Source organism: Abramis brama (assembly GCF_963993115.1).
Source record: "Abramis brama genome assembly, chromosome: 8".
Classification (NCBI taxonomy): Eukaryota; Metazoa; Chordata; class Actinopteri; order Cypriniformes; family Leuciscidae; genus Abramis; species Abramis brama.
Window position 1 is genome coordinate 30,200,450 of NC_139970.1, and position 16,602 is coordinate 30,217,051.

The window sequence follows — 16,602 nt, forward strand, 5'->3', positions numbered from 1 at the left end:
CATGTCTTCTGCATTCCAGGTATCCCATGCTGTTTTCTTGCCTGTAGTTGCAAATGCAGAGACTATGTTAAAGCCAGTCAAGGCATGGAACACAGGAAGGGCCTTGGATTTATCAGGACCCAGAGACTTAGCAATCTCGTGGGCAGGTATGTATCCCAAATGCCACCTGCAACTCCTCAGTGTCCAGCTCTGACACATGTGCAATGGCTAGAACTACAACAGTTGGTCCACAGTGCACAGGGTGATCTTTTTAAATCCTTTTCTTGCAGCATCCGCTGCATGGAGTAGCATCCTTGTATCTGCCTGTTCATGAGTGCAAGGGGCAATCTGATCGGATTCTTGTGGGTGAGATGACTGGGTCCGCATGTGTAAACAACTTGTTTGGTAGTCGACATTTCCACAAGGTTCCTGGCCAGAAAGTAAAAGAGCACTGTTTTGTTTTTATCCACTCTAAGGAAGCCTTTCCAGTTGGTTTGTTAACTTGTTTTTTCCCATCCACTCTTGTTCTTGTCCCCTTTCCCTGCTTCTGGGACTTTAGGCTGTTAACTTCATAGCAGTCCGATACAACATCCACTCTGTTGACCCTTGTTTCTCTTTGATAAAAGGTATGAAGATCTTGCTGGAAAAGTCATTGAAGGTTTTAGCTACGCCTGGTTTCAGCATGTCGATGACTGCTGACCCATCTAATAATTAGACCTCATTGTCTGAGGCACTGTCTGGGGCACTACTTATACTGTTTTCTAGGCAGATCAGCCTTGTTTCCCAAGGGTAGTCCACCATGAAGTGAGAGTGATGGAGGGTAGGTCTGATTTTCTTTTTTGAAGAAGTTTTATGGGTTCCCATCACAGGTCTGACAGGCAATGTTTGGAAAACAGTGCACAGTACATTTTTAGCGAGTTTTGTCGCGTACTGTCCTCTGATCGGAGCTGTTTTAAAAAGAGGGCGCTTTTTCCTCTTCAAAGGTCAGTGATGCATTTTGCTCTTGGCCAATCCTCTCTGCAACCCGAACAGAATCCACAACAGCTTGGTCTGCTAATTCTCTTGAGTTCAGCTTCAGAAGGTTGTTGCTATCCTCTGCTAAGGGATTTCCCATTTCCTCAATCATGTCAACCAACTCACGTCTTGAATTTCAGCTGGACACTTTTGGCCTGTTAATGATGACTGTTTTCAGAGACACCCTTACTGCTGAACTCCATGGATTCTAAAACGTATCACTTATGCTGGGTACACACTAGTGTTGCTTTCGTCAACGAAAATTATGACGAAATATTGTCGTCAACGAACCGTTATCACCTGACGAAAACGAGACGAGACTAGACGTAAATGCATGGTCATGTGACGATGACTAAAATACATGTATAATGCAATATCGTTGACGAATAAAAACGAGACTAAATGTGGTTTAAAAAATAAAAACTATGCTAAAATGTCTCTTCATTTTTGTTGACCAAAACGAGACGAGACGAAATGTAACGTCACGACGAATGAGAGAGTTGTGCGTGAACCCATAGCTTTGTCGGCTTTAAATTCTGGATTGCGATCTGGTCACCCGATTATCAGCGAATTTAACCATATATTACTCCATTAGTTATTCTATTAAAATGTCTCATTGATATATTTGACACATTCATAATCATTACTTTTGCTGGTTCTTTGTGACAGCTGTTATGTGCGTTATTGGCAGCGTCTCTTGTTACATGAACACGTCACCGCATTAGCGCCAGAACATGGAGATTTTATTTTAGAGTATAATCGCACAACCTATTCGATATTTTATAATTAAATAAACTAATCGAATATCCAAAAATCGTGACTCATCCCTGCATGGAATCTCTTGTTTCTTTTCCCAAATCTTCACTCACGTCACGTCTCACCCATTTTCTAAAGGTAGCCTATTATAAACGTTTCTTGGTTCACTTTTAATTAAGCCTATTATATTCGTATTCTTTACTGTGGTAAAGTAGAAAAACGCTGTAGGACAGATAGCCTACATTTGTACTTGCATGTCAAATTCTTTTTAACACAGTTTGTGCTTGTTATATTAGACATTGGGCGCGAGTTTAGTTGTAAAGCGCGTTTGACACGTGTGGGTGATTTTTTGTTTCACTTTCTCTGGCAGCGCAATCTCAAACACAGCCTAAAAATCTTGCCCTTGTGGAGGATAAAATTCGCTCTTCAAACCAATTTACATCAAGTAGAAAACACGAAGATATCATAAAGAGATCGATATCTTCGTGTTTTCCTGCTCGTGTCCCACATCCCGCTCAAAGCGCAGAGTGCATCGCGTCTTTGTGTGGAAATATAAAACGAGTTTTTTTTTTTTTTTTAATAACCCCCCGAATATTAAAATTTAATATTATTTTTTAATAATAATACCGCGGTGGTAAAAAAAACCTGCCACCGTCACAGCCCTAAATATAGGCCTACTAAATAGCCTATAATAAGATAGCCTTGTTTGAAATTATATATTGACTGGGTTAAATAGAATCGCATTACTAAAAAGAGACTAAAATACAATTTTCATTGACTAAAACTAGACTAAAATGTCATCAGTTTTCGTCGACTAAAACTAGACTAAAATGTCATCAGTTTTCGTTGACTAAAACTAGACTAAAATGTCATCAGTTTTCGTCGACTAAAACTTGACTAGACTAAAAAGAGTATGAATGTGACTAAAACTAATAAAAACTAAAATGACAGCCTGACACAAAGACTAGACTAAAACTAAAATTAAAACAGGCCGCCAAAAACAACACTAGTACACACTACAAGATATTCAGGGTGATTTTGGATCAATTTCTCCCCTTCCGACAATGCCAGGTAAAGTCCCGATTATCTTGATGGTTCTACCAATTATCTTATCAGATTTTCCTGTGGTGTGAGGTGTGTTAAGAGTGACTGAATCTGCTCAGAAGAACGTCGTAACTGCCCCGATCTCGAATCAAATCAGAAATCCTGTTGTGTGGGTGGAACCCAGAGGACAAACGCGCGCAGGCTCTGGAGATTAACACGTGAAACGAAACAACACCCAGTCAGAAAGCGAGCTGATGGAAGACTCACCTCCAGCTCATGCAAGTTCATGTTCACACCGTCTAAATGTTTTTCTTTTTTCCACCGCAAATTTTCTGTAACGGTAGGGACACACCCAACCGACACCAAAGAACGAGCGCGTCTATTATAGGATTTTAAAAATCTTTTCTGTGGCCCCAGCTTCAGATGATATTCTCAGATACTGCGATTTCATTGTAATCCTTATCACAACGTCAATGAATTCACCATTAACTATTCACCTGAACAGTTTATGATGTTGTATCATTGTGGTGGTATCATTGTAATCCTTGACCATCAAAACATGGGGTATACATCACATTTTCAGTGTTATCATGTTTTGTTCAGGAGATATAATACAAAACAAGTAATTCAGTTATGGCGGAAAGCAAAATGGCCACCATGGCTGCCACAAGGCGTTTTTGAGATGGCTTCATTTCTGAAAATGTTCAGGGCCACAAACTGTACATATGTACCAAGTTTCATGCTTTTATGAAAAAGTGAACATAATTTTCACATATCACCTGTACTATAATAAGTTTTACTTTCTTGTTTTCTGGTAAATCATATGTAAAACACACACAGATCGTTCTAAGAAAACAGCACCATTTGTGTGCTACAAAATATGTGTGTCCCCGTGACGGATTGCTGACATAACGCTACTATACATATTTTCACCTTCTGTTCATTTATGTTAAAAAATTATTGTTTGATATTTCTGATATCATATTGAAGGTAGACATCACTTGTTTTTTGATCAGCTGGTTCAGAAAGACAAGATTTTCTTACAGTCTTTATCAATATTCATTTATTTTTACCAACTAATCTGAATATTTAGGGGTCACTTCATGGTGCTTCCCCAGTGTCCATTATGGTAATATACTGTATGTACACTCATGATAAGCAACAACATTAAAACCACTTTCCTAATATCGTGTAGGCTGCCCTCGTGCTGCCAGAACAGCTCTGATGGACTCTACAAAACCTCTGAACGTGACCTGTGGTATCTGACATTAGCAGCAGATCCTATAAGTCCTGCAAGTCACGAGGTGGGGCCTCCATGGATTGATTTTGATGATCCATCACCTCATAGATGTTCAATTGAATTGAGATCTGGGGAATTTGAAGGTCAAGGTGACACCTTGAACTCTCTGTCATGTTCCTCAAACCATTCATGAACAATTTTGCAGTGTGGCAGGGTGCAGTATCCTGCTGGAAGAGGCCACTGCCATCAGGTAGCACCATTCCAATGAAGGGTGTACGTGGTCTGCAACAATTTTTAGTTAGGTTGTATGTGTCAAAGTAACATCCACATGAATGCCAGGACCCAAGGTTTCTCAGCAGAACACTACCCAGAACATAACACATCTTAAAAAAGGAGTTTATTCAAGTGTGCTATATCAGCAGGGCCACATTAATGCACAGGCTTACCTGGGCTTTAGCCCAGGGCCCCGGGCTGAGGGAGGGCCCCGGTGATGCAGAAAAAAATTATAACCAGGTATTCCACACCGGATCTTGCACGAGTCTTTCAGTTGAAGACATCTAATCATCAAACAGGCAAAAGTTCACTTCAAGAATAAACAAAGTGGCGTCGATGAGTTTGAAGTTCGGTGTTTGAAAAAACAGAACAAATGGAAAGAGAAAGCAAGAAAGCGTGATCTATATTATTATAGCTCTCTATGGTTTGTATTACACAAAGCATAGGCTACGACTTTATTCAAGCCACAGAAAGACAAACACTTTGCTAAAAGATGCACAATACACAGTCGTCATTGTAAGGTATAGTCCCCATGATCTGATTACATTTTCAGCATTATAAATGTTTTTCAAAAAGTAATATTTTTTGTATATTTTTATATGAAATTATAAATGAAACTGAGTGGAATTTTGTATTGGAAAGTTTTATTGCATTTATTTCTACAAAACAAAAGGCTGATCTGATTGGACGATGGAGCTGATGTAGGCAGTCGTTCTATAGCCTGTGCAAATAGTTCGGACTATGTGCCAATATGTAGTTCATGCAGTGATATCTGTGTCAATTTTCTATGACAGACCTATAGGTTCGGATGTTTTGTTAATGACATTTATTCCTGCAAAATAAAAGCTGATAACTTGCGCTTTGTGATTAAGAAGATTGAGTGAATGTAGATAATAGTTCTGGTGGATGAAGGGCCCCTCAAGATATAAAGCCCAAGGGCCTCTGATAGTCTAAATGTGGCCCTGGTTATTGGTATACTTATTTAAAACTAAAAGTAAGAAAGTACTTTCAGTCTACTTTTTATGTATTTCTCAGAAATATACTTAAACTTACACTTAAGTATACTTGGCTAATACTTACAGAAAAGTCTTTGGCATATACTTGTAGCCCTACTCAGTCTTTTGATCGAGAATCGAGATATACTTAAAACTATAATTAAGTATTCTAAGCATACTTGGCTTGTAATTTTGTTTACTCTTTAATTATACTAACATAGTTTCACATACTTGCATGTTTTGGCACCCAATACAATATTTGTTTGAAAATATTGATTTATAGTGCCCTATTTAAAGTTTTTTGGCTTTTAGTATGAATATGTTAGCCTTACGGTTATCTAGTGTGCTCCAAAACAATGACAAAATTCGCATTTAGAAGACCAAACCCAACGTTGAAAATGAAAATCAGGTTGATGTCAGAATCCAACGCCAGATTGACATTAATCTCCAAAGTTGGACAGATGTATTGTGGTTGAAAATGAGAATCGGGTTGACGTCAGAACCCGACGTTAGATGGACGGCAACCCGATTCTCATTTTCAACCACAATACATCTGTCCAACTTTGGAGATTTGGTCATTGTTTTGGAGCACACTAGATAACCGTAAGGCTAACATATTCATACTAAAAGCCAAAAAACTTTAAATAGGGCACTATTTGAGGGAACAGCCATTTTGGGTGTCCGAAACCATTGTGGACGTGATTGAGTGCACAAATCTCACATTCAATCCCACTACTGGAACTGTGTTCTAGACTTTCCTTTCCAACCAAAATGCAACCCCTGCAACCAAGATCATCCCCTGACTGAAGTTACTACTTTCTACTCAGGAACCTTGACAGATTTGTTGTGGAGTAAAAAGTAGGATATTTGTCTTTCAAATGTAGTAAAGTTAAAGTAAAAAGTTTTCAGAAAAAAATAATACTCTTTGTTTTAATAATGTACTTTGTACTGTCCACCTCTGCTTAAATGTCCTAATTTAACTAAGGCCTAATCCTGGCTTAATCTAAGCCCTGTCTGTGAAACCGGGCCTTTAAGTATAATGTTAAGTTCACTTAAAGAAAACTTTCAAGTATACTTTCAATATTAAACTACTTAAACTAGTAGTTTACTGAGTGTATACTTCAAAGTGTACATTCATTAACTAAAAAAAAGTGTTACAAGTTTTTTACTAGTAAACTATAAGTATACCCACTTCTAGTTCTAGTTCACTTCAAGTATAGCTGCACTACAAACTAAAAATGTAGATGTAAACTGGTTGTGCATTCAAAATTTACTTCTGTTACACCTAAAGTATATTTTTATACACTAAAAAGGGGGTCAATTTAGTCCCAAGTAGTACTGAAATAGTACACTTACAAGAACACTAATACATTTATATTAGTATACTTACTACATAAAAGTATGCTTAAAAATATACTTGAACTGTATAAAATTAACTTGAAGTATACTTATTTTTTGTAAGGGACTGCGCCTGTCGGCCTGTCTTCTTCCCATAGTGCCTCCAGCTGCCATCTCTTTCCCAGGTAAATTATACACACACCCAATCTAAAACAAAATATGATTCATCAGACCAGGCAGTCTTCTTCCATTGCTCCATGGTCTCGTTCTGATGCTCACATGCCCATTGTAAGCACTTTCACCAGCTTTAAGTTTTTCAGCTATTTGAACTACAGTAGCTCTTCTATGTGATCAGAGCATAAGACTAACCGTTTTGGAGATGATTTGACCCAGTCATCTAGCCATCATTATTCAACCTGTCAAAGTCAGTCAGATCTTTCAGAAATTCAAGCACTGACAGTTGATTTGCTGCCTAATATAGCCCAACCCTTGAGATAATCAATGTCAGTCACTTCATCTGTCAGTGGTTTAATGTAAAATGATAATTTAAAATGCTTTTTGATTCAATCTTTGTAAGAACTGCTTCAATACATTTGGTTGTTATATTAAACAGAATACTGAAACAGGTTTTAAATGGGATAAGACTAAATTAGGCAGTGTAATCTTAATCTGTTTACTTGTTAGGATTTACATTGTGAGTGTTTGCATTTGTGATACCGAACTTAAGTTCATATACTTCCCTTAACACACAGCTTGCTACTGTTAAAGATAATATAACTGGTATAATAACATCCTACAATATAATATAGACTTTTGATGGCATTTTCATCATATTCTATAAAACTCAGTTTCAAATGCAGCAAAAAGCAGTCACAAACCATCCAATCCAGGCAAGTCATTTAGTACTTTTTTTTTTTAAAGAATCACAAAATGCTCAAGCAAATCTTTCAAAACACGACAATCGATTATATCTAAACATTTTGTACTTCAAAGACAAACTTCCACATTCTTAAGAATTCTTTATGAAGAAAATTTAAACCGATGGTCCAAAAGTAAAACATTCCTGTCCTAAAAATAAAGGAATTTTAGCCATGAGGGAGAAGGTTGTTTTTAAGAATAATTCAATGCATTTCCCTCTTAAAGAACATACACACTTATTCATAGAAAATAGAAAAACATTGAAAAAGAAGAAGTGAAGATGAGCTTCAGAAAGTCCATATCTGACACTCCATGTCCATGAGAGATCAGATATTTTAAGTTACTGGTTTATGAGTATATTTCATTTCTGAGGATGCGAGTGCTAATAAAGATGCACAAAGAACCATGTTCAGTGCCTATGGTTCCTGGGGTGTGGCGCTGGGTTCTGTGCCCACTTTGTGCTCACTGCTCTGGGCAGAACCATTGAGAACATCAGTCTTGGACCTCTTGGACTCAGGAGGATTGCACGCTGGGTCACTGGGAGGAGATGGTCTCTCTGTAATAAAAGTATTACAGACCATTCAAACACAATTTAACCAAATAATTAAAACATTAGGAAGAAAAAACAACTTTATAAAAGAAAGTTTAAAACAAACAAACAAACTTAAAAGTATGCAATAAATGGTTCTACTAACCATGCTTGGCTTTCTCAGTGGAAGATGGGGTGACAAAGGGATTGGGGGATCTGGGTACAACTGGAGTCAGTGAAATTCGTCTGAAAGAGAAGTACATACTTGATTTATTGTGAACATTATCTTTACTGCTAAAGTCATGGATTTGTCTGTGAAACTAAATCTATAATCTCAAGGGATATATTTATGGGTTGCCATGAAAATTAATTAATTAATTAAATAAAAAACTACCACGCCCCAGTTTGGAATGGTGGTATGGTTAAAACACAATGTTACATCAGATCACACCACAGGTGTGCCACCCTACCTAGGAGTGGGTCCTTTTGGAGTTGTGGTACTTTTGGAGTTGAGGGGTCCAAGAGGAGTGCTGGGGGCTGTATGAGGTGTAAGAGGTCCTTTGCTGGATCCAGGGGTAGAGGGAGCAGATTTGGGTGTGCTGGGGGTTGTACTGGCGGCAGCTGCTGGTGATTTGGGGGTGCTGGGTTTGCCCCAGCCCTCCAGGGTGTTGAGTGTGATCCTCCTGGGCTGAGGTTTGGTTTTCCCTTGCGGTGTGCGTTTCTCTTCTGGCCCAGATACGCTGGGGGTCTTCGAGGATGCAGGGCCCGTAGATCCCTCTTTCTCCTTTTCCTGTACGGCAGGTATGTTGGCCTGGCGAGGCACTAGGGAAGCAGTCCTGCCATTGGCTGAGTGTCTCTTTCCCTTCTTCTCATTGGTAGAGGAAGGGGTCACCATCTCCAGTGGAGGTCGCTCCTTCAATGGGGTGCCCAGCTCCCCCTCTTCAAATGACACAAAGGAACAGTAGCCGTCAGTGGAAGACACTGCCAAGAAGGAGCCATCACGAGACCTGTGGAACAATGTGCATAACAACAAATGTTAGTGAATGACTGCTATTATCAAAATGATTCAAGATACTAGATGTCTGCATTTTCTATAACTTGATCAATAGCATTGGTTGGTCAATTGGATTTCATCATAGACAAAGGCCCCATTTACACTGCATGGTTCAAGTGACCCAATTCCGATTTTTTCCTTTCATGTGGCACAGATCGGATATGACCGGTGAACGTGTAAGCAGGAAAAACCGCATGGATTCCGATTTTCTCAGATCGGATTCAGGCCTCACTCATATGTGGTAATAAATCGGATACGTGCATTTGCGTGTGCCATGTAAGCAGACAAATCGGATATTCCCCAGTAAATGCGAGTCGTACATCATTAAAAAAGGGACGTCAATTTTTTCTCTGCCTTACGAGAGCAATGTTTTGCTGACCTTTGAAAATAGTGCGGAAAGCAAAACACTGGATAATTAGAGATGCGCGGATGAGCTCCAAAGTCACCCGAATCCGCAGCCAAAAACAAATCGTCCACCCACCACTCACCCACGCCAATAATTTTCTTTGATTTAAGTATCCGCACCCGATGGTCAAATTACTATTATTCTAATGTGTTGTTACGCGTGAGGATAAATGGATGATCATCACCTTCAACAGCGGACTCGGTGACGGTTGATGCGCGCATCTCTAATAATACAATGATGAGTGCTGCTTTTAAATGAACATTTCTTTAAAACAAAATTTATTTGACAGAATTAAAAAAATTTAATGGCATAAACAGGCTTTACTCCCTTGAAACTTAAACTGGAATGGAACATGCTCATATTTTAGAGAATGTAGTTACTATTTTCGTTAATAATTATTTATCATATCCACCCGCGACCCACCCGAAATTAATCAGAATGTTATTTTTATTAGCCTACTTGACCCGCCCGATCCGCAAATTATCCTAAGAGCCCCCGCGGATATGACCGCGATCCGGGCATCACTATAATAATTTTGTCTGCTTCTGCATCCATTGTATATCGAGCTGTTTTAGTTCATTTTCCAGATCAAAACGTCTACATTTGGTTGTTTTGGCAGTGTATAGTGTAAAACCAAATATCAGATACGGGTCACTTTTAAAAGATGATGTAAGCGGGTCGTCAAAAAAATCGGATATAGTCAGCAAATCGGAATTGGGCATCAAGACCTGCAGTGTAAATGCAGCCAAAGACCATTTCTAAATAGACAGGAGTGTTTCAGGCTACTCTCTTCTGTAAGGTATGCATATGTGACACATGAGAAATAGGTTTTGGTGGCATTTATCAATCATTGCAAATTTCCCACTCTTCAACTTATAAAGCAGCAAAAGGCCTGGAAATATAAATGAATAAAAAACATAATAAAATGTAACTATTAGAAACAAATTAATAAAAAGATAATAATACTTATTATATGTAATAAATAACATGCTATATTATTGATAGGATAATAAATGTAAAGCATTTCTTTAGTTTCAGTTTGTGTTCCAAATTCCAAATATATTTGGCTGTCGCAGGTTACCAGACACAAAAAGTGTCATGCAATTACTTTGAGATGCATTTTGTGGACAGAAGAATCTGCCCCCTGCTGTCACGACGCAGAACAAGCACAACTCAAGTCATGTGAAAACAACACAGGCTCAACGCATTAACTAGTCTGTACAACATCTATTTACGTATGTGTGTCTTACCAGCTCAGATCACTCAGTGTGTGGTAGTGAATGTTGGAAACATATCCGAACGGCATCGTCTGTTGTGTGTCGTAAAAGAAGATAGAGTCTTCTGATGCAACTGCAAATACCAGCCGATATGGCAGATTAAATGTGTTTGACACTGGCTTCAGTGAACCATCTGTAGGACAAAAAGAGTAGTGTTGTCACGATTCTGAAATTTCCAACTTCAATATGATACTTTGAAAAACTATTTCGATATATTGTATCGAAATATATATTGTATACCATTTGAGACACAAAGGGGGAAAACTGCCATACAGATAATTTGTTATCTCAATTTTCTGATAACTTGGATAATTGTTGCAATAGCTAGTAACAAAAGTTATTCAGTCAAGAGTAGCGAGTGATTTTCTGTGAGCGCAAACCCTGCGGGAATGAGAAATTATGCGCAGTACAAGCACTATTCAACCGGGATATTTATGTGTATATATATTCAAATATATATACACATACACACATTGCAGAAAAGGAATATTGAAACAGTTTCAGATATTTCAGCATTGATATATATCGAAATATCGATATTTTTGACAACACTAGAAGAGAGAAGAGCACCGTCTTTCCATTGCATGGAACACAAACATAGCTCTGGAAGAGTATTGTTTGTACCTTCAGTTCTCTTTGTCTTCAGCTCAAAGTACACTGGGCTGCAGCGCACAGCCAGGGTCGCTTTAGATGGACAGGGCAGATGAGCAATGGGCCTGACACACAAACAAACAGTTAAACATTTAAAGTTGACTGTGTCAGCAATTAAAGATTTAGGGTTTACACTTCCTTTCAAAAGTTTGAGGTTGATAAGTTTTTTTTATTGTTTTTTTTTAAAGAAATCTCTTATGCTCAAGGCTGAATTTATTCAATAACAAAAAAAAACAAAAAGAAAAAAAAAAAACAGTAAAAACAATAATATGGTGAAACATTATTACAATTTAATATAACTTTTCTAATGAATTTTAAAATGCAATTTATTCACAAAAAGCATGTTGTTTTGATACATTTTATGCATACTTGCTGGATATAAAAATATTAATAATAATTAAAAATGACCCCAAACTTTTTAGTGGTAGTGTATATGTGATTAATGCATAGGTTTACAATTGACCATACACATTTAGAACACAAACCTCTTAAAGCTTCTTCTGGAGAACACATATGTGGTGTTTGTGACATTCTCTCCAGCCTCGACACACCCAGCTAAAAATAAATAAAAATATCCCATAACCACACAAGGAAAGTACATGTAAATGGACACTGGGCCAAAAATACATACTGTATAATGTGTCAAAATGCATATTAAATAGCTTGTTATAAGAAGTCTCACATACATTACATACACAGTATATACACTTAGATGATAGTGTTTTAAAGATGATAGTGTTTGTTTGTACCTGGTGCAAGGAGGAATGACCCATCTGGTGTGAAGGTGAGACGTCTGAAGAACGATCTCATGCTGTCATCATGGAACATTCTGTAGTTCTTCACCTGCAAATAATGTCATTACAATTTAAAAACACATTTAATAATTAATTATTTGATATTTTATAATAGCGATTTCATAATGTCTATATATTACTTCAAAAGAAAAAGTGTGAAAAATATAATATTAAGATAATCTTTGAAAATTGAACAAATAATATTTATCACATTACAAATAACATCTTGTGCTGAGCTTGTGCGAAGCACTTGAATTTCACTATCAAAAGGTTGTGCAAACCCTGAAATGAATAATACAAAAACATTTGACAATTTCTGCCACAATACCATTGGTTACAGTTAGCATTACTACATTAAATCCATGCTGAACATTCAACATGCTGATTTGTGGACTGAAAAACTTTCTATAACTTGTTTGTTCATGGCACAATGTTTCTCCTGGTCAGCGCTGTTTGAGCCAATTAGGGATGCACCGAATGTACGTCCGAAAATAGCAACAAAACAAAAAAAAGCACTTTCAGGGTGTTCGGCCAAATAAGTGAAAAGACAGAATAAATTTTACAGAACAATGACGTTTTTGACACGATCAAATAGCAACCAGCATGAGTAAGAGGCGCACACATTTCATAAATGCAGCAAACATGTTGGCAGTGTGGAAGCATTTTAAAGTGTCTGAAAAATATGTAATATGTAAAAATATGTAAATATGTAATGGCCTTTTGCAGACAGGGTTCTGCTTAATTGTCTAAGCACCTTCAAACGTAAGCAAGCGCACCCTCAGATGATACTGTAATATATATTGGCGAAACAGATTCAGCAAACGCTCCAGTGCATATTTGTGTTTGTGCTTTTTTTTGCAGCGGTGATCAATGTAGCCAATCACAGACATAGTTGTTGATCTCTTGAACGCAATGGCCAATCAGGTGTTATTTCAGAGGTGTTATATATAAGTTTAGAACACCAGTTTTTATTCAGTGCTGAGTTATGCAGGCACGCAAAACCTCTTTATTAACAAAAATTGTAGACACGGTGTAAGAAAGAGATTTATTGTGCACTGTTGGGAGCTTCATTGAAATTGTGTACACTGCTATGGTGGAACCGCTGCTTAGCCTACATCTGCACTGTACTAGAGCACCCTCAGTAATTTCAGAAGCACCCTCAGTGATTTAATTCTGGAACCAGGCCTGTAGCATAATAGGCCAAAAGGGGGGGGCTCATCGATTGGCCAAATAAAAATATTTATATTGCGATTTGTTGGTAAAAAACAAAACAAAACGAAAAACCACTTTTGGTATTCGGCCTTCATATTCATATTCGGTTTCGGCATTGGCCAAGAATTTATTTCAGTGCATCCCTAGATCCAATATGGTTTATAACAGAATTCTGCAGAAAATTTGAATGGTTCTCACTAGATCTTGCAGTAATGTTATTAATTCTGCGGTGAACTCAAATACATTCTTACTGGATCTCTCAGCGTTGTGTAGTAGCTGCGCTGTCTATTATAGGCCCGAGCCGATAAACAGTCCGTGCTGCACAGCCCAAACGAGTAGTGCGGTATCAATTTAGTTTAGTACAGTTTCTCATTGAAACAGAAATGATAAGTTGGGCAACGTAGTGGCGGCCAGAGTGCAATGCTTTACAAAATGTAATCACACCAGCAGGAAAAAGGCTGTACAATGATACCGTTTGGTCATAGTCTGGAACTCTGAAAGGGCAAGGAAGACACTGTCCACATCAGCCAATCTCTTAATAATTATCAGCTTAATAAAAATAAAGGCTGGCTGAAGATCCTAGTGACACTCACCTCTCCATCTGCAGAAGCGGCTGATGCCATCTTACTCACGCTGTAAGCTTTTCTCCTGTTGTGAGCACTGTACACGCGCATTACCCTATGACACAGATTTTACATGCTGTCAGTTTGTAAAGCTATGAAAGGTTTCATTTCAAAATGCTCATCAGAAGACTCTTGTCTATGATAATCTGTAATGGCTTGAAATTCATTTGAAAGCCCTTAAAAATCAACACACTAACCTGTCACAGCTTAAAGTGCTGATGTACTGCCCAAGTGGGTCCCATGCTACTCCTTGCACATAACTCTTGTGATCATTGAAAATGCACATCTTCTGACCTGCAAACAAAACAGGCACTGAATTCAATCTATTTACCATTATGCTTTTAGCAGGCGCTTTTATCCAAAGCAACTTACAATAGAGGAACAATTCATCAAAGAAAAGCAACAAAGCAATTCATCAGAGCCAACAATATACAATTTCAGGTTTATTAGATAGCTGGATTAGGAAGCAAGCTTTATGAAGGAACTTCATAAAGTTCTGCTTTCTAAACAACTATTGTCATTTTACAATACTGTCATAATTTAAGTCACATAGCACTTAAGTACTGCTTCAGGTTTCATACCCTTGTTGATGTCCCACATGATGGCAGTGTTGTCCACAGAGCCTGAAACCATGAAATTCCCATCACTGGTCCATGAGATATCATATACATCCTCAATGTGTCCCCTAACAAGAACAAACAACAATATGAGCTTTGACAAACTTCTTCAAAAGTAATTATAACTTAAAATTGCAATGAAATGAAAGTAGGTGCAAATGGTTTCTTCTATATTGTGATGCATATCTGAGTGAAACAGTTTATCAAAAACAGAAAATTGTAGGATGGGGAATTGGTTCTATCCATTGATTGTTGATTGATGGAGGCAGAACAGCTAAGTATGAGCTTGAGGTCGTTTGTAAGAAAGGGGAAGCGTTTAAGAGGACTAAGCGATAGCATACATCACCAGAGAGAAGACTGTTGTTTCACCGAAAGATCAAGTTAAGACATTTTGATTAAAAATTATGAACTCAAAAAAAGCAGGACACAAAAAATAGGACATTATGGACAGATAAATTGCTCTCAAGAAGATCAATAACATGCATTTAGAAAATAGGATAAGATGAATTTTCATTTCATGCCAAATTTAAAGTCAAAGACAGTCAAGAAGGGACATTTTAATTGGGATAGATTAAAATCAGACCTCAGAGTCTTGACCACACTCCAGCTCTCTTTATTGAGCTGAGCATCTTCATCTTCCTGAAAGGTCGGGGTTTGTTCAGGCTCCTTATTGTCATTCAGTTTCCAAAGCAAGATAGCAGCATCTTGAGAAAGCAGATATTTTTATTAAGACATGTATAAGTGATTTCAGAACTTACCCAAGTGATGATCTGACTTTAAACTTACCATCCCCTCCAGATGCCAAGACATCAGCGCTGGGTGAGAAACGCACTACGTTAACTGCTTTAGTGTGTCGTGCCAAGTTAGACAAAAACTCAACGACCGCCTTCCCATCAGGCCCTTTATCCACACGCCACATCTGAAAGAGAGCAGCTCTCATCTTACAGTCTGTAATATGTCACCACCAGTGTTAACTTAAGAGACACATGTGATGTATTAACTCAAGGTAGAGGCTCTCTCTCACCCGTACTGTGGTGTCCACCCCAGCTGTAGCCAGCCGCTGTGTCCTTCCCTCACCGCTCTGCTGGAAATCCAGACTGTACACTGGCTCCTTATTATGCCAGGCAATCTCACAGGTTACCACCTTCATTCTGACTATTGATGGACGTGGATACAAAGAGATAAAGATATGAGGGAAGTAACAGAATGTAAAAGATGATGGCACAGATGAAACCACACATACTGAAAACAAAGCAAAATAGGAATTCATTTAACAACGTCACAACAGCAATACACTGTCCTGTTACTATATAACCAGTGGAGTTGAATGCAATGCTACATTTCTATAAAGTAAACACTAGACATTTGAATATACTTGAAGCTTAAATGTCCATAAATCATGAATATGCGAGAACCTTTAATAAAAGTAATAGCAAACCGTGAAACACAGTAACATCTGTGTGTAACGTTAACACAGTACTATTAACTTGCATTATGAACTATTACAGCCGCAGCGTAACGTTAATCTGGACCAACTCAACAAACACAACAGCTCTTTAAGAACATTAACGGTAACAGCACGTAATGTTAATTAATAATAAATTATAAAAGTCACAAGGCATATTATATATAGAAAACATTCATCCAGTTACCTTGACAATTAAAGTTGCAATAGTCGTAACAATTGTTCAGCACAGTTGCTTCGTGTGTCACTCCCGCTTTCACCCAAACACAGACGCCTTTCCCGCGCAGCGTTGTAAGAATGAGAACTTCCGGTTTCATGGGTTGCCTGATCCCACACATAAAATCCGACGTCGGGCTTTAACATTTTCCACTATCACATGTAAAGTGTGCGAGTTTCATTAGTTTTTAAATAGTGTCC

The 16,602-nt window shown here is 38.0% G+C and overlaps 1 protein-coding gene across 1 annotated transcript; it reads right to left on the bottom strand.

The window, feature by feature from the left end:
* Positions 1–7,524: 7,524 nt before the first annotated feature.
* On the bottom strand, positions 7,525–16,571 carry chaf1b (chromatin assembly factor 1, subunit B). The gene is made up of 14 exons (XM_084121614.1): positions 16,373–16,571; positions 15,745–15,875; positions 15,507–15,639; positions 15,304–15,424; positions 14,685–14,788; positions 14,301–14,397; positions 14,074–14,158; positions 12,224–12,317; positions 11,960–12,029; positions 11,448–11,539; positions 10,797–10,956; positions 8,557–9,093; positions 8,253–8,332; positions 7,525–8,113 (listed from the first exon to the last, which is right to left on the bottom strand). Exons 1-14 carry the CDS (start codon positions 16,521–16,523, stop codon positions 7,974–7,976), a joined length of 1,995 nt encoding a protein of 664 aa, XP_083977740.1. The 5' UTR covers positions 16,524–16,571; the 3' UTR covers positions 7,525–7,973.
* Between the last annotated feature and the right edge of the window lie 31 nt (positions 16,572–16,602).

Bases quoted from the DNA above. Each gene is read 5' to 3' on its own strand.
- chaf1b (XM_084121614.1), bottom strand. From the start codon at position 16,523: ATGTGTGGGATCAGGCAACCCATGAAACCGGAAGTTCTCATTCTTACA. The intron at 15,876-16,372 runs GTAACTGGATGA...GTCCATCAATAG, and splicing joins TTGCAACTTTAATTGTCAAG to TCAGAATGAAGGTGGTAACC. The intron at 14,159-14,300 runs GTTAGTGTGTTG...TCTGTGTCATAG, and splicing joins AGCACTTTAAGCTGTGACAG to GGTAATGCGCGTGTACAGTG.